Source organism: Hipposideros armiger, unplaced genomic scaffold, assembly GCF_001890085.2.
Source record: "Hipposideros armiger isolate ML-2016 unplaced genomic scaffold, ASM189008v1 scaffold_824, whole genome shotgun sequence".
Classification (NCBI taxonomy): domain Eukaryota; kingdom Metazoa; phylum Chordata; class Mammalia; order Chiroptera; family Hipposideridae; genus Hipposideros; species Hipposideros armiger.
This window is the reverse complement of record NW_017732174.1, coordinates 544,734-562,384: the sequence shown is the minus strand read 5'-3', so window position 1 is coordinate 562,384 and position 17,651 is coordinate 544,734. Positions and strand designations below refer to the sequence as shown.

The 17,651-nt window shown below is 50.9% G+C and overlaps 1 protein-coding gene across 5 annotated transcripts in view; it reads right to left on the bottom strand.

Moving 5' to 3' along the window:
• Positions 1-1,193: 1,193 nt before the first annotated feature.
• The window catches only part of GRIK5 (glutamate ionotropic receptor kainate type subunit 5), a 53,098-nt gene continuing 36,640 nt past the window's right edge, over positions 1,194-17,651 (bottom strand). For 3 of the 5 annotated variants that reach the window (XM_019629043.1, XM_019629047.1, XM_019629045.1), the window contains 5 exons: positions 9,806-9,971; positions 8,328-8,553; positions 6,496-6,624; positions 6,283-6,404; positions 1,449-2,175 (listed from right to left, as the gene is read on the bottom strand). In XM_019629043.1, coding sequence (XP_019484588.1) covers positions 1,747-2,175; positions 6,283-6,404; positions 6,496-6,624; positions 8,328-8,553; positions 9,806-9,971 — 1,072 coding nt within the window. In that variant the 3' untranslated portion in view covers positions 1,449-1,746. Of the gene's footprint in view, positions 2,176-6,282; positions 6,405-6,495; positions 6,625-8,327; positions 8,554-9,805; positions 9,972-17,651 lie in introns of all 5 variants that reach the window. The other 2 variants (XM_019629044.1, XM_019629046.1) reach the window with 1 other exon arrangement.

The following is a 17,651-nucleotide window of genomic DNA, read 5'->3' as shown; positions in this document are numbered from 1 at the left end:
TGGAGATTGGGGGCACTGTGTGCCAGGCAGGTCTCCTGGGGAGTGGCCTGCCCAAGGACTGAGAGGGCAGGCAGGCCCTGCAGGGGAGACAGGACTATGCTGCAGCCAGGCTGGTGCTGAATGGACAGCTCCTTGCACTGGGCCGCAGGCCCCAGGGGTTCGCCCAGCTTTCTCTCCCTTGCTGTCTCTCTCAGTCTGGCTTTCCTCACTGCTCCGGCCCCCTCCCACCTCCATCTAGTTGTCCACGGCTTCTAGTCTCTCACCTGTCTCAGCTCCACCTCAATCTCTGCTTCTCTCAGCCCCAACTCCCTGGGTCTCTTACCCTCCCTGCTTCATCTGTCCCCCCTGTCCATCCCTCTCCGTGCCTTTCTCCAGTCTATCTCATCCTCTCACCTGTCACAGTATGTCTCCGTTTCTCCCCCTCTTGCCCCTAACTCCCCATCCTCCTCTGCCCCCCTAACTGCCTCTCAATTCTCTCTCCTCTCCTCCCCCCATCTCTGTCTCTTCCCGTCCTCTCTCCCCACCTCTCCATCTCTCCCCCTCTACTCGGCCTCGTTTTGGCTCTCACTGTGACCTTCACTCGTCCTTTCTCAGCTGCAGTTTCTACAGAAACCTCCTGCAGGGCGGGAGAGGGACAGAAAGTAGACCCACTCTTCTCCCTCTTCAAGGGGTTTCTCACTTCCTCTCTTGGGGGCTGGGGAGGTACTTTTCGAGCAGAAACACAGGGTCACAGACAGACATTTAAAGATGGCCTCATGGATGCACACACACAAATATGCACACAATTACAAAGTCATCAAATCACCCCAGCCCAGGAACACACAGGCCACCCCCGGGGGTGGGGGGCACCCAGGCCTGTCTGAAAGGTTCACTCATCCTCTCCTCCCCCAGCCCCATCTGGTTTCTATCATTCTGTGTCTGTTTCCTGGTGTCTCCACCTCTCCATCTGTCTCAGGGTCTCTGTTGCAGCCTCCTTCTGTCCTGAGAGGTCAATGGAGGGGGGCCAGCTGCTGGGACCTGGGCTGACCTGCTGGCTGTGGGCAGGGCCAAGGGTGGAGAGCGCAGAAGTGACCATCCAGTCTGTGGTTCTCAGCAGACTCCCTGGGGGGCCCAAGCCTTTAATGCCCTCACCCCCTCCCCAGGAAATGAGACCCTGGTATCCCAAGTTTTGGGGTTTTGTTTTTGTTTTTTTGTTTTTTTTTTATTCCAACAGGGACTCGGGTGTGGCAGGTGGAGGGATGGGGGCTCAACTGACCCCCTCCCGGGGGGGTCTCATAGAAATTCTGAGGCTTCTCCCCAAAAAAAGGAGAGAAAGAGAAGAGGCAAGAGGCGCCAGGGGACACCCATCTGCCAAAGGCCCTCCCCTCCTCCAGAAGTAGGGGGAGGCTATGTCAAGTCTTGCGGAGCCTGAGCAGTCCCAGGATGAGGTTCTCCTGATGAACTGCTTTCCGTTTCCGGGACCGGACCCCCGTAGTCCCTGGCCCTCAGAATCCTCGGTTCCTGCGCTCCTCTTGTCCGCAGTGGGGGGCGCACTCCGCGGTATTCTCTGACGAGTCCACTAGGGGGCGCAGGCAGACTCCGGAGCCGAGCCTCGGATTTTATCGGGAACCCAAGGCAAAATCCCGGCTTTTGGCCCGCGGGGGCACAAGTCTTGTCCCTCGCCCGCTGGGGAGGCGGGGGCGACTGGGCCTGGGGCGGGCCCCATCCCTGCGGTCAGTCCGGGCACCCGCCCGACCCCGCACGTGGTCATTCGTGCTCGGCCAGCTCTCGGGGACCGGCGGGGCCGGGTCGCGGCCGGGGTGGGCTGGTGGCATCGGTGGGGGCGCCCAGGCCACGCGGGGGCGCGCCGGCCCCCGAGACCCGCAGCGCCTGGATGCGCCGGCACTCCTGGCAGACACGCACGTGGGTGCAGGGGGTGGGGGCGAGGGGACGGGCCCCACCGGGCGGGCCCGGGTCATCCAGGAGGCGCTGGGGGCCCCCGTGCGCGCTGCCCGCGTCCCCGCCCGCGCCGGCCGAGTACAGTTTGCCGTTGCTGAGTCTCATCTCGCGGACCGCGCGCAGCGACAGCAGGGCCCGGCTCGGGCCGCCTGGGCGCCGGCGCCGGCGGGAACGCGACGTCTTGCGGCAGGACACCGCGTGCCGCAGCTCCTGCAGCATCTCCTGGCACACAGACACCTGCGGGCGGCCCGCGGGGATCACCGGCCCGCGCTCTCCTCGCCGCCGCCGCCCCCTCCCTCAGCTCCTCTCACACTCCCCTCCCTCCCCCGCTTCCTCCTCTGCTCTTCCTGCCCCTCCAAAGTCTCCTGCTCTCCCCACCTCACTTCTTTTTCTCTCCCTTAATGCTCTTTCGCCTTTCTCCGTGTCTCTTCCTCTACCCTCTCAGTTCCCACTCGCTGCCCTTCAGGTTCCTTTACCTCCCTGTGCTCTTCCAGTCTCACCTCTCCACCTCTCAGCTCCTCTCCTATCTCCGTTCTGTTTGGGATTCTTCCTGAATCTACCCTTTACCTTCTCTCTCTCCTCTTGTCTTTTCAGTCTAAATGTTGTGCCTCTAGTTTTCCCCCCCTTACTTGTTTTCCATTTCCGCCTCTGATTCATGCAGTCATTGCTAGCCATATTTGTTGAGCGCCTACTGTGCGCTAGGCACCGTCTTGGGCCCTGAGGATACAGCAGAGAACCAACCAGACAGCAGTGTCTACCCTAGTGGAGGTTATATTCCAGTGTGCAGAGGCAAAAAAATAACACACATGCAAAATGTGGATAGTATGTGCTGGTGATGAATACTTTGGAGAAAAATAAAATTTGGAACAGAAGTGGGTCGTGTGGGTGAGGAGTGATGCTGATTTTCCACATGGGACAGTTAGGGAAGACTCACTGAGACGAGGACCTTCAAGTGAAACTGAAAGGCAGTGCTGGATGAGCCCACGGAGCCTGGCAGGAAGTAGTGCTGAGGTGGGCGTGGTGTGGTGTGGTGTGGGTGTTGAAGGAACCTTGAGCAGGTCAGGGTGGGTCGAATGCACAGGGGGAGAGAAGGAGGCGATGAGGTCAAAGGAGCAATGGGGGCTAGCTCCTGTGAGGCCGGAGGCCTCTGGAAGGACTTGGCTTTTATTCTGAGTCCGAAGGGAGCCACTAGAGTTGGAAGGGGACTGCTGTGCTCTCACAGGATCACTCTGGAGCTATGCTGAGAATAGACTGTAAGGAGGCCAAAGTCCAGAGCAGGGAGGCTACTGTAATCTGGCAGGAGAAGGCAGTGACTGGACCAGAGTGGTGGTGGCCAAGGAGGTGAGAAGGGGTTGGATTTTGGGTATAGTATTCTGAAGGTGGAGCTAACAGGATTTGCTAAGAGATGGGATAGAGGGTGTGAAAGAGAGGGAGAAGTGAAGGATGAGGGAGAAGTGAAGGGTAACGACACATATTTTGGCCTGAGCAACCTGAATGGTGGTGTTGCCTGGTGGGTGGGCAGGAGCTCTGTGTTACACGTGTGCATTACATGGCTCCCTGTTAGATCGCTGTGTGGAGATGTTGAGCGCGGAGCTGCATTTACAAACCCTGGGTTCAGGAAGAGGTCCCTGTGAGATACACATTTGGTGGCTATGGTAGGGAGCTCCCAAGATCCCCGCCACCACCCATGTTCCCACCCTTGTGTAAGGCCCTCTGCCTTTGTATCAAGGTTGCTGTGTGACCAACAGAACACACCAGGTCCACTGACATATTGGCTTCTGCCTGGCTCTCTCCTGGATCACTCACTTGAGGAAGTCAGCTGCCACAGCTCAAGCAGCCCTGTGGAGAGGTCTCTGTGCGAGGAGCTGAGGCCTCCTGCCAGCTGCCGTGTGAATAAGTATATTAATCATGGTTTCTTTATTTTCTGCATCTTAGAATGTTTTGGTATCTTAAAAATCTTGCTGGCCAGGGAGAGATTGCCCCTCCCACAGGGAGCCAATTCTTAGAGACAATGGGCTGAAGGCCCGCCTTTCAAATGCAAACTAACCAATCCTGAGTCTATATACCCATATCTACTCCCTTCCTCTCCCCCTCTCACACCCCGCGCTGCTCTAACGCCACAGACCAGAGGACAGAGATCTCTAGACACCCCCCCTCTAGCCCAGAGCCCACCAACAATATCCAAACTAGCTAGTCCTAAGCCGTTTCCCTGCCCTGCCTTTACTTTCCTGCAGACACCCCAATAAAGGCTCTGGCCTAGGCTTATTGCCTCATTCCTTCTGCTCTTGCCCAAACCTGGTGCTTCCTCATGTGGCCCTGTGTGGAGTGGAGTGGCGGGTGGGAGAGGAGGGGGGGCTCTCCTCTCAGGAAATTTAAGTACCATATTTTACCATATATAACGCACAGTTTTGCCCAAATTTGTGAGTGAAAAATAAGGAAATAAGGATGCACATAATACATCGGTAGTACTAATTTCATATCTATAGAAATGTTTTTTAATTCTTTTATTTATGCTTATGAGTTAAAAGTGTAACTCTAGAAATCAATAATGATGTCCGTGTGCAAAATAATTCCCTGGAACACAATAATCGGTTTCGTTGAAATTATGATGAACTTGCAACACAAAGAGTTCTTGGACTTCTATGATGCATAAATATGATAAGTTTGCTACCAGTACATAAAATTGCTTGTACCTTGCATCTGTTCTTGTGTTTTGTAATTATTTGCTACATAAAATTTCTTGGACCATAATATGTTAAAAAATAAATACTAAAGTTCCTTTATAATACAAAAAAAACAGAACCTAAATGTAAACAAGTAAAAATTTGAATTAAAAATTTAAAACGGAAGATTTTTTTCCCTGAAAGTTTGGGCCAAAAACGTGGGTGCGCCATTATACACGGCAAAATACGGTACTAAATTCTTCTTTCAATGGCATTGGCCTCTCTGTGTCATCACTCAGTCACCTCCATAAATTAAAACTCCACAGGTACATTTTGATCCAGTAAGCCATCCTGGAAGTGGATCCTTCCAGCCCTAGCTGAGCCTTCAGCCGACATTGTGACCATCACCTCACCAGGAACCCTGGGCAGCCAGAACCACCTAGCTAAGCTGCTCCCAGATTCCTGACCCACAGAAGCTGTGAACTGATAGAAGTTGGCTGTTCTAGGCTGCTAAATTTGGGGATAATTTGTCACTATTTGGCAATAGATAACCAATATAGGAATCCTCAGCATACAGACAGTCTTACAGACCATGCGGCTAGATGGGATCTCCAAGGGAGTGGACAAAGAAGAGAAGCAGCTCAAGGACCGAGCACAAGAGTCCACACGAAGGAGTGGCCAGGGAGGGAGCGGGCTTTGAGGAGCGTGAAAAGCTATGCCAAAGCACAGCGCGGCCTGAGACTTGGGCACTGGATTTCAGACCTGGAGGTCACTGGTGACAAGAGTGGCTTTGGTGGAAAGGTGGGGACAGCAGCTGGGTTGGAGTATGTCTAAGAGTGAATGGGAGAAGAGGAACTGGAAACAGCTGTAAGAGAAGGGGAGGGGGTGGGCTGATGGCTGGGAGGGGAAGCAGCGCAGAGACAGGGTTTTTTGAAGATGGGAGAAACATCCGCATACTTGTATGCTTGCCAGCCTTGCTCCAGTAAAGAAGGAAAACTGACTATGTGGGAGGGAAGGAGCGAACTGATGAGGGATGTCCTGGGGAAAGCGAGAGGGGAGGTCAGGCCAGGTGGCGGTGCCTTAGCTAGGAGTGTGGATGGAGGTGGGGCTCTGCAGGCTCTCCTGACTTTTCTGCTTTTCTCAGAGGAGTAGAAGCAAGGTCATCAGCCAAAGGGGAGAAGGGGTTGGGGACAGGCGGGAAGAGGGGAAGGTCAGAACCATCTAGGAGTGCAGGGACACTAACAGGTCTGGCAATGGAGGAGTATTGCTGGGCAGCACTGGAGGCCTTGAACCTAGCGTGAGAGCAGTCAGGAAGTCTTTCTTCTGGTCTCATTCAGCTGCATTCTTATTGCCTCTCCTATTTCTTGCTTTACCATCCTGGACTCTCCCACATCCTTCTCACTGTGCCTGTTCTCACTCCTTTCCCGACATCCTCATCTCTACCCATGCCCGCTTCCCTCTCTGTGCTCTGCATGCCCCTGGATTCTCTCTCCAGTTGGTCTGCTCTCATCTCTTCCCAACTTCGTCTACCTCTGGACTCTCTCAGATCCCCTCTCACCTCCATGGCTCCCTGGACCCTCCTTGCCACCTGCTCTCCTCCAGTAAGGTTCCCACAGTTTTCAAGCCCCTCCGCCCCTGGGGTCCCACTGCTCCCCCCGTCGCCTTTTGTCAACCTCCTCACCTCTTCGGACTCTGCCGACCTCCGCGTGGACCATATGAATTCCATGACTGCCACGAAGACAGCAATGATGAGGCCACAGATAAGCACAACAAAAATGCCGCCAATGTTCTCCATGCCCAGACCTGGGGGTTGGAGGAGAGCCAGGGGTCGGGCTGTGTGGGCATGGGGGCTCCAAGGGGACTCTGGGAGGGCACAGCATGCGGGGCGGCTGACCTTTAGCTCGGTGATCCTCCTCCTTGGGGCACCGGCCCCCCTCCCACCACTTGCGCTTCAGGATCTCCAGCCGGTTGTTCTCCTGAAGCTGCAGGATGGCCAGTGTGATCTCATCTCGGAATGGGGAGCCTGGACCGGGCACACGAGGGTGGACTGGCCATCGGGGCCCCAGAGCCCTGCCCGCCCAGTCCCAACTGCTTCCTCATCCCAGCCCCTCCTGTCTGCTGCATCCCCACGGTCTGCCTTCTTTACCTTCAAGAATGACCACTGCTTGCCACACTCCTTGCAACCACGCTGGGCCAAGCCGCACTACACCTCATGTCACATTTGTCATGGTCCCCTCCCTGTGGCCTCCCCTCACCCCCCACCCAGGCTCTTCTCCACAGCAGCCAGAGGACAACTTCAGAAACAGAGTCAGATCATGCCTCTCTTGTGCTTAAAACTCTCTAATAGCTTCCCGATGCTGTGGAAACGAGGTCTTTTCCTGGCCTACAAGCTCCTGCAGCCATTGGCCTGGCCACCTGGGGCTCCCCCACCTGGGAGAGGGGGTCCCCCCACAGCACTCAGCTCCAGCCACGCAGACTTCCTGGATGTTGGAATCCTCCAGGCTCAATCCCACTCTAGGAACTCTGCCTCTGCCTGGAATGTTCCTTTCCTCCCTTCACTCAGGGCTCTGTTCACATGACATGGTGCCTCCTCGGTGGGTCTTCTCTGACTGACTTTATTTAAAATGACACAAAGCGCTTTACTCCGTCAGTCTCTTCCCCTTAATTTACTTCAGAGCAGTTGTCACCACCTGACATCACATTATAAAGCTGTGTTCATTGTCTGTTTGCTGTCTGCGCCCCTAGTGGGAAGCAGGAGGGTTGGGCATGGCAGCTCCTCGCTGTGGTACCAGCATCAGCACATGTGCACAGCACACCATAGGGCATCAGACTTGCCGAGTGAGTGACTCCCCAGCCACACGGCTCCTCCTCTTAAACTATCCTTTGTCTCCCAACACCCCATGCTTATCCCCTCCTGTACTTATTTCTTCATTCACTATGATACTTCTTGAGTATCTACCAGGTGCTAGGAACTCGGGATATGGGTGAGTGGGGTGATTCATGTTTGACACCTACTATGTGCCAGATCCTACTATGTGGTTTACAGGAATCTATTCAAGTCTCACAGTGATCCTGTGAGGCAGGTATTACCACTCCCATTTTCTGGATGAGGCAGGTGACACTCTTGCCTGAGGACATGCTGAGTCAAGGAGGGAGCGGGAACTTGAAGCCCCTGGCACAGCACTGACTCTGCCACAAAGCTGCTAAGCTTCGGGGTGATTTGTTAAGCAGTAATAGATAACTATGGCAGTGGTCATCAACATATGGATGGGTTTAAAACTGCCCAAATCTGGTGACAAAATTGATGGTGAGTTTCTAGCACTGAGCCCTGGAAAAGCATGTCCAAGCCTCCCTAGCATATCCATCCAACAACATCCTTCATCCATTTTCTGAGTGCCTGCTCTGAACCAGGCTATGGGTTTGGTGCAGAGGATACAGTAAATAAAACCAGGTTCTCACTTTTGAGGGGCCCTGGGGCCAACGTGGGAAGGTGGCAAGACTCAGGGCCCACTGGGCTCTCCCAACAGCCCTGTGGGTCTGGAACTGATTGCTCCTGAGCCCATTTTTGCAGGTTGAGGGTGCAGAGGCTCGAGAAGATAACATCACTGCCCAAGGCCACACAGCCAGGAAGCCACCCACGACACACCCAGCCTGTCCCCTGCCTCACACAGCTTGGACTCCTACGCTAGGGCCCCACCGCACGCACCAGCCCCACTGCCACCATACCCAGCGGCATGCCGATGCCATAGCCCTTGGTGTCGAGGAGGCCCCCGATCTGGGTGAGGTTGCAGTTGAGGCGCCGGTGGTACTCATTCATGGTGGACTCAAGCAGGAAGGCGTAGCGGGAGTTGAGGACTCGGGCAATGCCTTCCTCCGTGCTCTTGACAAACACGCTAGGCTGCTTCGACTGCATGTAGTTCCACATCCGCTGGTACGTCTGGTACCGCGAATTCTGGGCAGAGCGGGCATAAGGGGAAGAGATGAGGGGCTTTCCAACCCCTGCCTTTCCCCTGAGCCCTGTCCCCTGCCCTCCAGGAGGTCTCCCTCAACCTGAGGGAGCAAGGAGACTAGCGGAAGACATTAAGAGCCACAGACAGAGACAAGACAGAGAGACTGCTCAAGACCAGGTCCAAGACTTCCCCCCCACCCCACCCCCCAGCCTAGCAAGGACCCCGAGGACTGAAGGCTTGGGAAGAAGGGACCACAGTCTATTTTTCAACCTTTTTCTCTCGTCCATCCCTGGGCCTGGCTCAACCTGACACCAGCCCTGTCTTCCCAGTGCTCCCAGGCCTTACTCATAGAACCTGGGGGCATATGCTCAACCCCCAAATTTACCCATGGCCCGGATTCTGAGATCCCCATCCATGCCAAATAGGACAGCTTACTTCCTACAGGCCCCGTGTGAACCTTCTGGAGATGACCAGCCCTCCCTTATCACCGACACATGCCCTCCCCTCACCCGCCTATCCTTTGATCTGAGGTTCCAATTCTCCTCTTCCTAGGTGCCCCACAGGCCCCATCCTGTGGCTTGGCAACCTCCCAACCCTATTCCTCTGGTCTCCCACCTGGAAATGGACCCACCACCCACCTGAGAAACCTAGGAGTTCACTCCTCTCCTGCTTACCTCTTCAGCCAGCGGCCCTTGCCCAGCTGCAGCCTCCTCTAGGCCTCTTGTCTACCCCCCAACAGCCCCAGAAGAAATTTCCAGCTCTAAATGGGTCACCCCTCAACTGTTTCCACCACCCCTAACAGGGTCCAGTCTCAGCCCTAGCCTGACATTCGAGGCCTCTGCAGTTTCTCCCCCAAACCTCCTCACCAGGCTTGTTTTCCATTCGATTCCTCCCCAGCACCCCAAAATACATACAGACAAGCTCCCTTCACGTTGTGTCTTCAAGTGCCTTCCCTTCTTCTCTGCTGGTCCATTTTGCCAGGCCTGACCCTCTAGCAGCCTCCTGAATACCATTTAGCCTGTGCAGCACTGATCTGACATTAGATCCCACACCTGCCTCCTGTCCCCCATTCCCTGGGCGGAAGTCCAGTTTCCTTCCCCAGCTAGAAAGCAGCACTCCTCAAGAGAGTGTGAGCGTGTCTTCTGCTCCTCAGCCTCCCTGAGTGTCATGACAATCAGGACCCAGGAGGCCTTGCCCAACCCCACCCTGAGCTGGGATCCTGACACCAGGCCTGGGCAGCTCCGGGGGCCCCACCTGGAAGAAGGTCATGGTGGAGCCAGCATGGATGGTGCCGTACTCAATGTTGGTCTGGTCTGCCAGGTCATCAGCCGACTCCACAGGCACCTCCATGCGCTGCACGGTGAGGAAGGCGGCCAGGTTTGCCGTGTAGGAGGAGATGATGATCAAGGTGAAGGCCCACCTGAGGGGTGGGAGGGGTGAGCTACAGGTTGGAGCCATCCTGCCACCCTGTCCCTTTGGCCACGCACCCCATTGATGGTGCCCCCAAGTGACCTGGCATCTAGAAGGCTCAGTGACTGCTGACTAGTGGAGAGGCTGGGGGCATGCATTCTGGAGCCAGACTCTCTGGATTTAAACACTTCTTCCAGAGACTTTTGCTTCCAGACACAGGAGAATAAGATGCTCTGGAAATATCCTCCCACTGAGAAAAACTAGAAAACTGGACAGAATATAGGAAACTATTTAAATACATAGGACAACAGGCATCTCAGGACTGCGATCCCTGAGGAAAACAAAAACAAAGTGAGCCTTGTCATTGCCCAGGCTGCCAATCTGATTTAATTTACAGACTACAGTGCCAGGAAGGAAGGAAACCCCCATCAGGTAATCTCACTGACTGGATGGTGGTCAGAGATGAGGAAGGCCAAGATGGTTGGAATTTGTGGGACACAGGACCCAAGGAAGAGAGCTACACAGAGAGAGTTCCAGAAATCTGCAGGGAGTCCCTTTGAGTCTTTGGCTGAATATCAATCCATGTATACACAGGGTGAAATTCTAGCAGCCAGAAAAAAACAACTTTCAAAGAGAGAACACTTCCCAGGGCTGGAAATCATTTGGGCTCCCTCCTGCCAGAGTAGATAGTTCTCACTGGATACATGAGACATTCAGTGGAGACTCAAAAGGACAACACATTAGAAATAGAGTTAGGTTAGCCCTAGAATAAAGGTTACACTAGACCTGCCCTAAATGAACTTAAAAACAGGCCTATAAAGGATGGAAATCATCTAAAAGTAACTTAACTGCCTGCCAGGAAAAGTCCAAGACTCTTTGAAGTGATGCATTCAATAATGTAAACAATGTAAAATTCACAAAGTCTGTCATCCAATAAAAAGTTACCAGAGGGCAGCCAGTTAGCTCAGTTGGTTAGAACGCAGTGTTCATAACACCAAGGTTGCCGGTTCGATCTCCACATGGGCCATTGAGATACGCCCTCTACAACTAGATTGCAACAACTACTAGACTTGGAGCTGATGGGTCCTGAAAAAACACACTGTTCCCCAATTAAAAAAAAAAAAAAGTTACCAGATACCCAGATGCGCAGGAAGCTGTGACCCATAATCAAGAATGAAATTGCTCATTCAGAACCCAGAATTGACAGATGACAGAATTAGCAGACAAAAGCATTAAACAGCTATTATAAATATATTCAGAAAGCTCAAGGATATAAAAAATAACATGAACATAATGCAATGCAGAGATAAATGGAAGATATAAAACAGAAGTGAATGGAACTTCTAGAGATGAAATATACAATATCTGAGAGGAAAATTTTACTGGAAGGGATTATTAGACGCTATAGCAGAAAAGCACAGGGAATTGGAAGCAAGAGAGTCTATCCAAAATGAAACACAGAGAGGTAAAAAATGACTGACAATGAGCACAGAGCCTGAGTGGCCTGAGGAATAGTATAAGGTGGTCTTACATATGTGGCTAGGGCCCCAGAAAGGGAGAAGAGAAGGGGGAGTGGTAACAGAAAAAAATGTTTGAAAAAGTAATGGCCAATTTTTTTCCCCCCAAATTTGATGACAACTATAAACTTGCAGATCCAAGAAGCTCAATAAACCCAAGTAGGATAAATACACATACAGACAAAACACATAAAGGCACATTATAATCAATTGCTGTAAACCAGTGATAAAGAGAAAAATCTTAAAAGCAGCCAGAAAGGGGAAAACATATTACACACAGAGAATCAAAGAGTGACAATAGACTTCTTGTCAGGAAGTATGCAAGCCAGAAGACAATGCAACAACATGCTGAAAGAAAAAACCTGTCAACCTAGAATTCCATATCCAGCAACAAAGACCCTTCAAAAAATAAAACACATTAACAAATTTTTCATACAGACAAATCTGGGAGAACTAATTGCCAGCAGGCCTGCACTTCAAGAAATGTTAGAAGTTCTTCAGGCAAAAGGAAAATACTAGATGGAAATTTGGATGTACATGAAGGAATGAAAAATCAGAAATGGTAGACATGTAGGTAAATATAAAAGAACATAGTCCTCATTTTAAATATTTCTTTAAAAAATATTTACCGTTGAAGCAAACATACACACACAAACCTAATGTGTCGTGGGGTTCATAAGATAAGTAGAAGTAATATACATGACAACAGTAGCTCAAAGAACGGGAAGGAGAGATGGACGTATACTGTTGTAAGGGTCTCACATCTTATGTGAAGTGGTATGTTATTCGGAAGTATTTCATAATAATTAAAGATGCATATTGTAAACCCAGGGCAACTACTAAGGAAAATAAAAAATATATAGTCAATAAGTCAAGAGCGGGCATAAAACAGAATAAAAAAACCTCTCAATAAATCCAAAAGGAGGGAGGAAAAGAGGGAAAGGGGAACAAAAAAACAGATGGGACAAATAGAAGACAAACAGCAAGTTGGCAGATTTAAACCTAACCATACCAATAATTACATTAAAGGTCTCAATCAGGGGTTGGCAAGCTACTGCCCACAGGCCAAATCTGGTTCACCATCTGTTTTGGTACAGCCCACAAAGCTAAGAATAGTTTTCTCATTTTTAAATGATTAAAAAGAGATCAAAAGAAGAGTAATATTTCATGACACATGACATACAAAATTCAAATTGCAGTGTCAGTGTCCATAAATAAAGATTTATTGGAACACAGCCACACTTACTCATTTGTGTACTGTCTATGGCTGCTTTCACTACAATCAGGGTTGAGTAGTTTCGACAGAGGCTACATGGCCAGCGAAGCGTGAAATATTTACTATCTGGCCCAATACAGAAAAAGTTTGCCCACCCCTGTTCCAAGGCCTAAGTATGTGCTGCCTATAAGAAACCCACTTTAAATATGACATAGATTGAAAGTGCAAGGATGGGGAAAAGATATACTATGCACTAAGCCTAAAAAAGTATGGCTATATTACTATCAAATAAAGGTAACTTCAGAACAAGGACTGTTACCAGGAATGAAGAGGGACATGATATGACAAAGGGATTAATTCATCAAGAGGATACAACAATCCCAAACATTTACACACTTAATTACAGAGCTTCAAAATTCATGAAGAAAAACCGATAGAACTGAAAAGAAAAATAGATACAATTTCTCCACAATTACAGGTGGAGATTTCAACACTCCTCTCTCAATAATTGATAGAACAAATAGACAGAAAATCAGTAAAAATGTAGAAGACTTAAATAACACCATCAACCTACTGGCGCTATTGCCATTTACAGAGCACTGCACCCACCCACAGCACATTCTATGCAAGTGCACACAGAACATTTGCCAGGATAGACCCCACGCTGAGTCACAAAACAAGTCTCAGTCAATTTCAAAGGATTAAAGTCCTATGGAACTAAACTGGAAATCAATAATAGAAAGATCTCTGGAAAACCCCCAAACCCTGGCTCCATCACTGCCTAGCTGTGTGACCTTGGACTCACCTGTGAGGAAAGTACAATCGTAGGGCCCTCCTCACAGGGCTGTTGTCAGTGTGAGTTACAACTGTGCAAGTGTGCACTGTTGTCCTGGTGACTCAGGAATGACCTGGGAGAAGAGGCACCCACTGATCTGGCTATGGGGCCCATGGGCAGCCGCTGTCTTATGCTGGCCCTCTGTCCTCCTGCCTGTCAGGTGAGAGTGGCCAGGCTCCCGGCAGATGGGGACTGAAGACAGGGGAGATGCTGAGAGGGCCTCCAGCAGATAATGAAAACAGCAGCTGTCCTTTGCTGAGCACACGTGCATGACTGTGCTAGGCACTGGGGTGGGGGTGGCGTGGAGGATAAGAGAGGATATAGCCTCCTGAAAAAGAAAACCAAAACCCGACACACCAAGACCCAGAGTCTGACACCTCCTCTCCGGAAACCAAGTCTCTCCAAATCCACCCTGTGGGTCAGTGTCACCCACTCAAGACAAAATTATTCAGTGGCTGGTAGACACCAGGTACCATCTAGAGCCCCCAAATGCAGCATGGCTGACCAGTGGGGGTATGGGTGGGTGAGAAGGGGCCACTCATTGAGACAGAGCAGGGGAAGACAGATGGGGAGTTCAACTTGGGAGTAAGTATGTGAGCTCGGTTTTGGACAAGCTGAGTTTTAGGGATGCCATTGGGCATCCATGGAGAGGTCTGGAGATGAGGACTTGAGAAGTGTATTATGAATAGCAAGGGGTGGATGAAATGGCGACAGAGCAAACAGAGCAGTGGTCCCCAAGTGGTGAGCGGCCCCTGGGAGGCATTTAAAGAAGGTGCTTGGTAAGGTGTGGGGCACTTTAGAGGCCAGTGATTGACAGGGGCCCCTGCTGTTGGTGGGCGGGAGCAGGTGTCAACAATGCAGATCAGTCTGAACAACAGGGAAAATCTGATCCATGGTTATTTAAGCCTAATAACCTGGTACATAAAAACTAAAGTACTTTTACGTGGTTATAATAGAAACTGAAATTTCTACAAATGCACCTATTATTTAGATGCATTTATAGATAATATTTACATGGAAGAACTGGATTACTTATACTCTTTAGATGGAAAAACCGGATACTGCTTTGTTTGAAATTTTGCCAAGAACCGTTCATCGTTTTTGGAAATCATGTCTCTGACAGCACAACCCTGTTCATAGTATTTGAGTCGTCAAGATACTTGGACCAGCTACATTTGTAAATTGTCATTCACAGTGATTTGTTATTTGTACAAACATACTCATTTACCAACTATTTCAAATTGTCGAGTCTCAGGTGTTGACATAATTCTACGAAATGGCCTTACTTCCTGTAATTCCAAGTGTATCCACTGCAAGTAGGAGCAGGCGCCCGACTGCTGCAGTCTGTCTTCCAGCACAGCCCCGCCCGAGCATTTATGTATCACCATCCTACTAGTTTTTCATAAATCACTTCCCCTTTTCTTCTTTGTATTGCAGTCAGGGGGTCTCATCGATGTTTTAAATCACGTGTGTTAGGTAAATCTATTGCCCTTGAATTTCATCGGGGTGGGAAAGGAGATGTAACAAAACATTTGTTGTAAAAAGCGGGCGTTGGGTCTGAGAGCACTGAAATGCCTCTGGTGTGGAGGAAGGAGCGCCATGCGATGGAAGGGCGAAATGAAACAGGAGCCAAACAGGCAGGCGGAAACCCCAAGGACACAGTCAGCAGTTTCTAGGAGGAGTTTCTTTCTAGGAGGAGGGTGGCTAACGGAGCATTGGACGTATTGACAAAGGGGTCCCGTATAACCCTGGTGGAGCTGGGGGAAAGGGGAGCCAAGCTGCTGGCTAGATCTGAGGTTTCCGGGCTTTCTTTCTGGGAGGGCATGAGGAAAGGACAACGGGATCTAAGGAGCTGAGGACAATGACCAAGGAGTAGCTGAAAAGATGGCCCAGGAGCCTACCTAGGTGGATGGATGTGAAAGCAGGTGGGGCTCAGAACAGGAGAGAGGAAGGTGAAAGGACTCATATCATAGGAGTGACCCAGGGAGAGCCAGGAGTGACAGCGGGGCTGTTGTCAGGGCATACACTTGGAGACACTGATTTCCAAGGCAGAGCTGTCCTGAACGATGATCGGCCCTTGGGTGTCACTGCACGGACTGTGGCCTGACTAGACACTGGAGATGAGGGGCCCAGGAGGTGGGTCCTGGCCTGGTTGCTGCAGTTCAGGTGGCAACCAAGTGTGGTAGGGTAATGGCACCCACGCCCACTGCCCCACCACTGGCCCTGGCTTGCCGAGTCACTGGACCAGGGTCACTTTTGGATAAATGAACACCTGTTGAGATAGCGGTTGAATGACCAAATGCGTGGGTGGGATCGGGGTGGAAACAAGAGTGAGCCCAGGGGAAAGGCTCCAGTGAGGGAGGAGGGGTGACTGGGGGCTTCCTGGTGACAGGGATGGGAAGAATGCCCAGCTGAAGAAGACATCCCTGACTGAGGAACAGAAGGGATGGTCTGCAGAGAGGTCACTGGTCTCCCACCTAACCTGGGGAGTCGGCCAGATTTGTCACAGCAGGTCTCCTCACGCCCTCGCAGCTACCTCCTCACACACGTGCCCTCTCTGGCCTGTCTGGAATGTTCCTCCCTCCCCTTGGCATGGACTCAGCCTAATGTCACCTCCTCAGTGGAGCCTTCCCTGAGCACCCCATTCTCTACCGTTCTCTTTCACTGCACCGTTTGGTTCCTTTAGTACCACAGTTTATGTGCACCTGAGACATCATTACACTAGAAATGTAACTTTCACTTGGGCTGTGAGACAGGTGGAAGGAAGCCCTGCCCCACCAAGACGTCTACTTCCTAATCCCTGGAGTCTATATGTTCCCCATAGGGTAAAAGTGTTTTTGCAGATGTGATTAAGGAGTTTGAAATGAGAGATTATCCTGGATTAGCCAGGCGGGTCCTGCAAAATCACAAGGGTCCTTAGAAGTAGAACAGCGGTTCTCAACCTTCCTAATGCCGCGACCCCTTAATACAGTTCCTCATGTTGTGGTGACCCCCAACCATAAAATTATTTTCGTTGCTACTCTATAACTGTAATTTTGCTACTGTTATGAATCGTAATGTAAGTATCTTTTTGTTTTCCGATGGTCTTAGGCGACCTCTGTGAAAGGGTGTTCGACCTCCAAAGGGGTCGCGACCCACAGGTTGAGAACCCGCTGAAGTAGAAGGTCAGTCAGAGAGAGAGTTGAAGATGTGCTGCCGGCTTTGAAGATGGAGGAAGGGGCCACGAGCCAAGGAATGCAGCCAGCTTTTAAAAGCTAGTAAAGGCAAGGAAATGGGTTCTCCCCTGAAGCCTCCAGAAGAATCAGCCCTGCCAACGCCTTGCTGTTAGCCCAGTGAGATTTCTTTTGGACCGCTGACCTCCAGAACTGTAAGAGAATAAACTTATATGGTGTTTTAAGCCACTGAGTTTGTGTAATCTGTTGCAGTAGCAATAGGAAATGAACACAGGGTATAACACTTGACATGATGCAAATCCCAAAAGGCCAAAAAAAAATAATAATCATCAAGACTCAAAAGTTTGGAAGCCAGTGGACCAAGCAAATTGCAAATGACGCCATATGGTAATTAGTCCCTGCTTAGTTGGGAGAGAGAGAAACCTGTCACCATTTCAGTTAATCTTGAATTGAACAAGTTTTGAATTAGACAATATCTTTGGAAAATATTCTTGGCATAAAATAGGGCGTCCCTGTGTTTATGTATCTGTTTACTTATTTATTCTCGGCTCTTCTGCCTCTTGAGGGCTGATTCTTCACCCAAGTGCCTGGCACATGGAGGGGCCTGTACAGCACCTGTTGAATGACTGTTGATGGTGGAATTCTGTCTGACAGGAGGAGGTGAGGAATAAGTGCTCCTTAGAAGGCCTGATGCCTGGGATTGCCCTGGAGAGGTCACCAGTGGCTGGGGAGAGCCAGGCCCGAGGGCCTGCTCAAGGGAGTGGCACTGGCCAGGGAGCTCAGTTCAGCCTGGCCCTGCCTCTAGCCGAATGCATGCTCTTTATAAAGTAAATCACGGGCCGGCCGAGTGGCACGATGGTTAGGAGCTCGCTTGGGATGCCAGAGGGCCCCGGTTCGGATCCCACATGTGAGGGCCAGTGACACTGCCCTCCACAGCTAAGATGCTGAA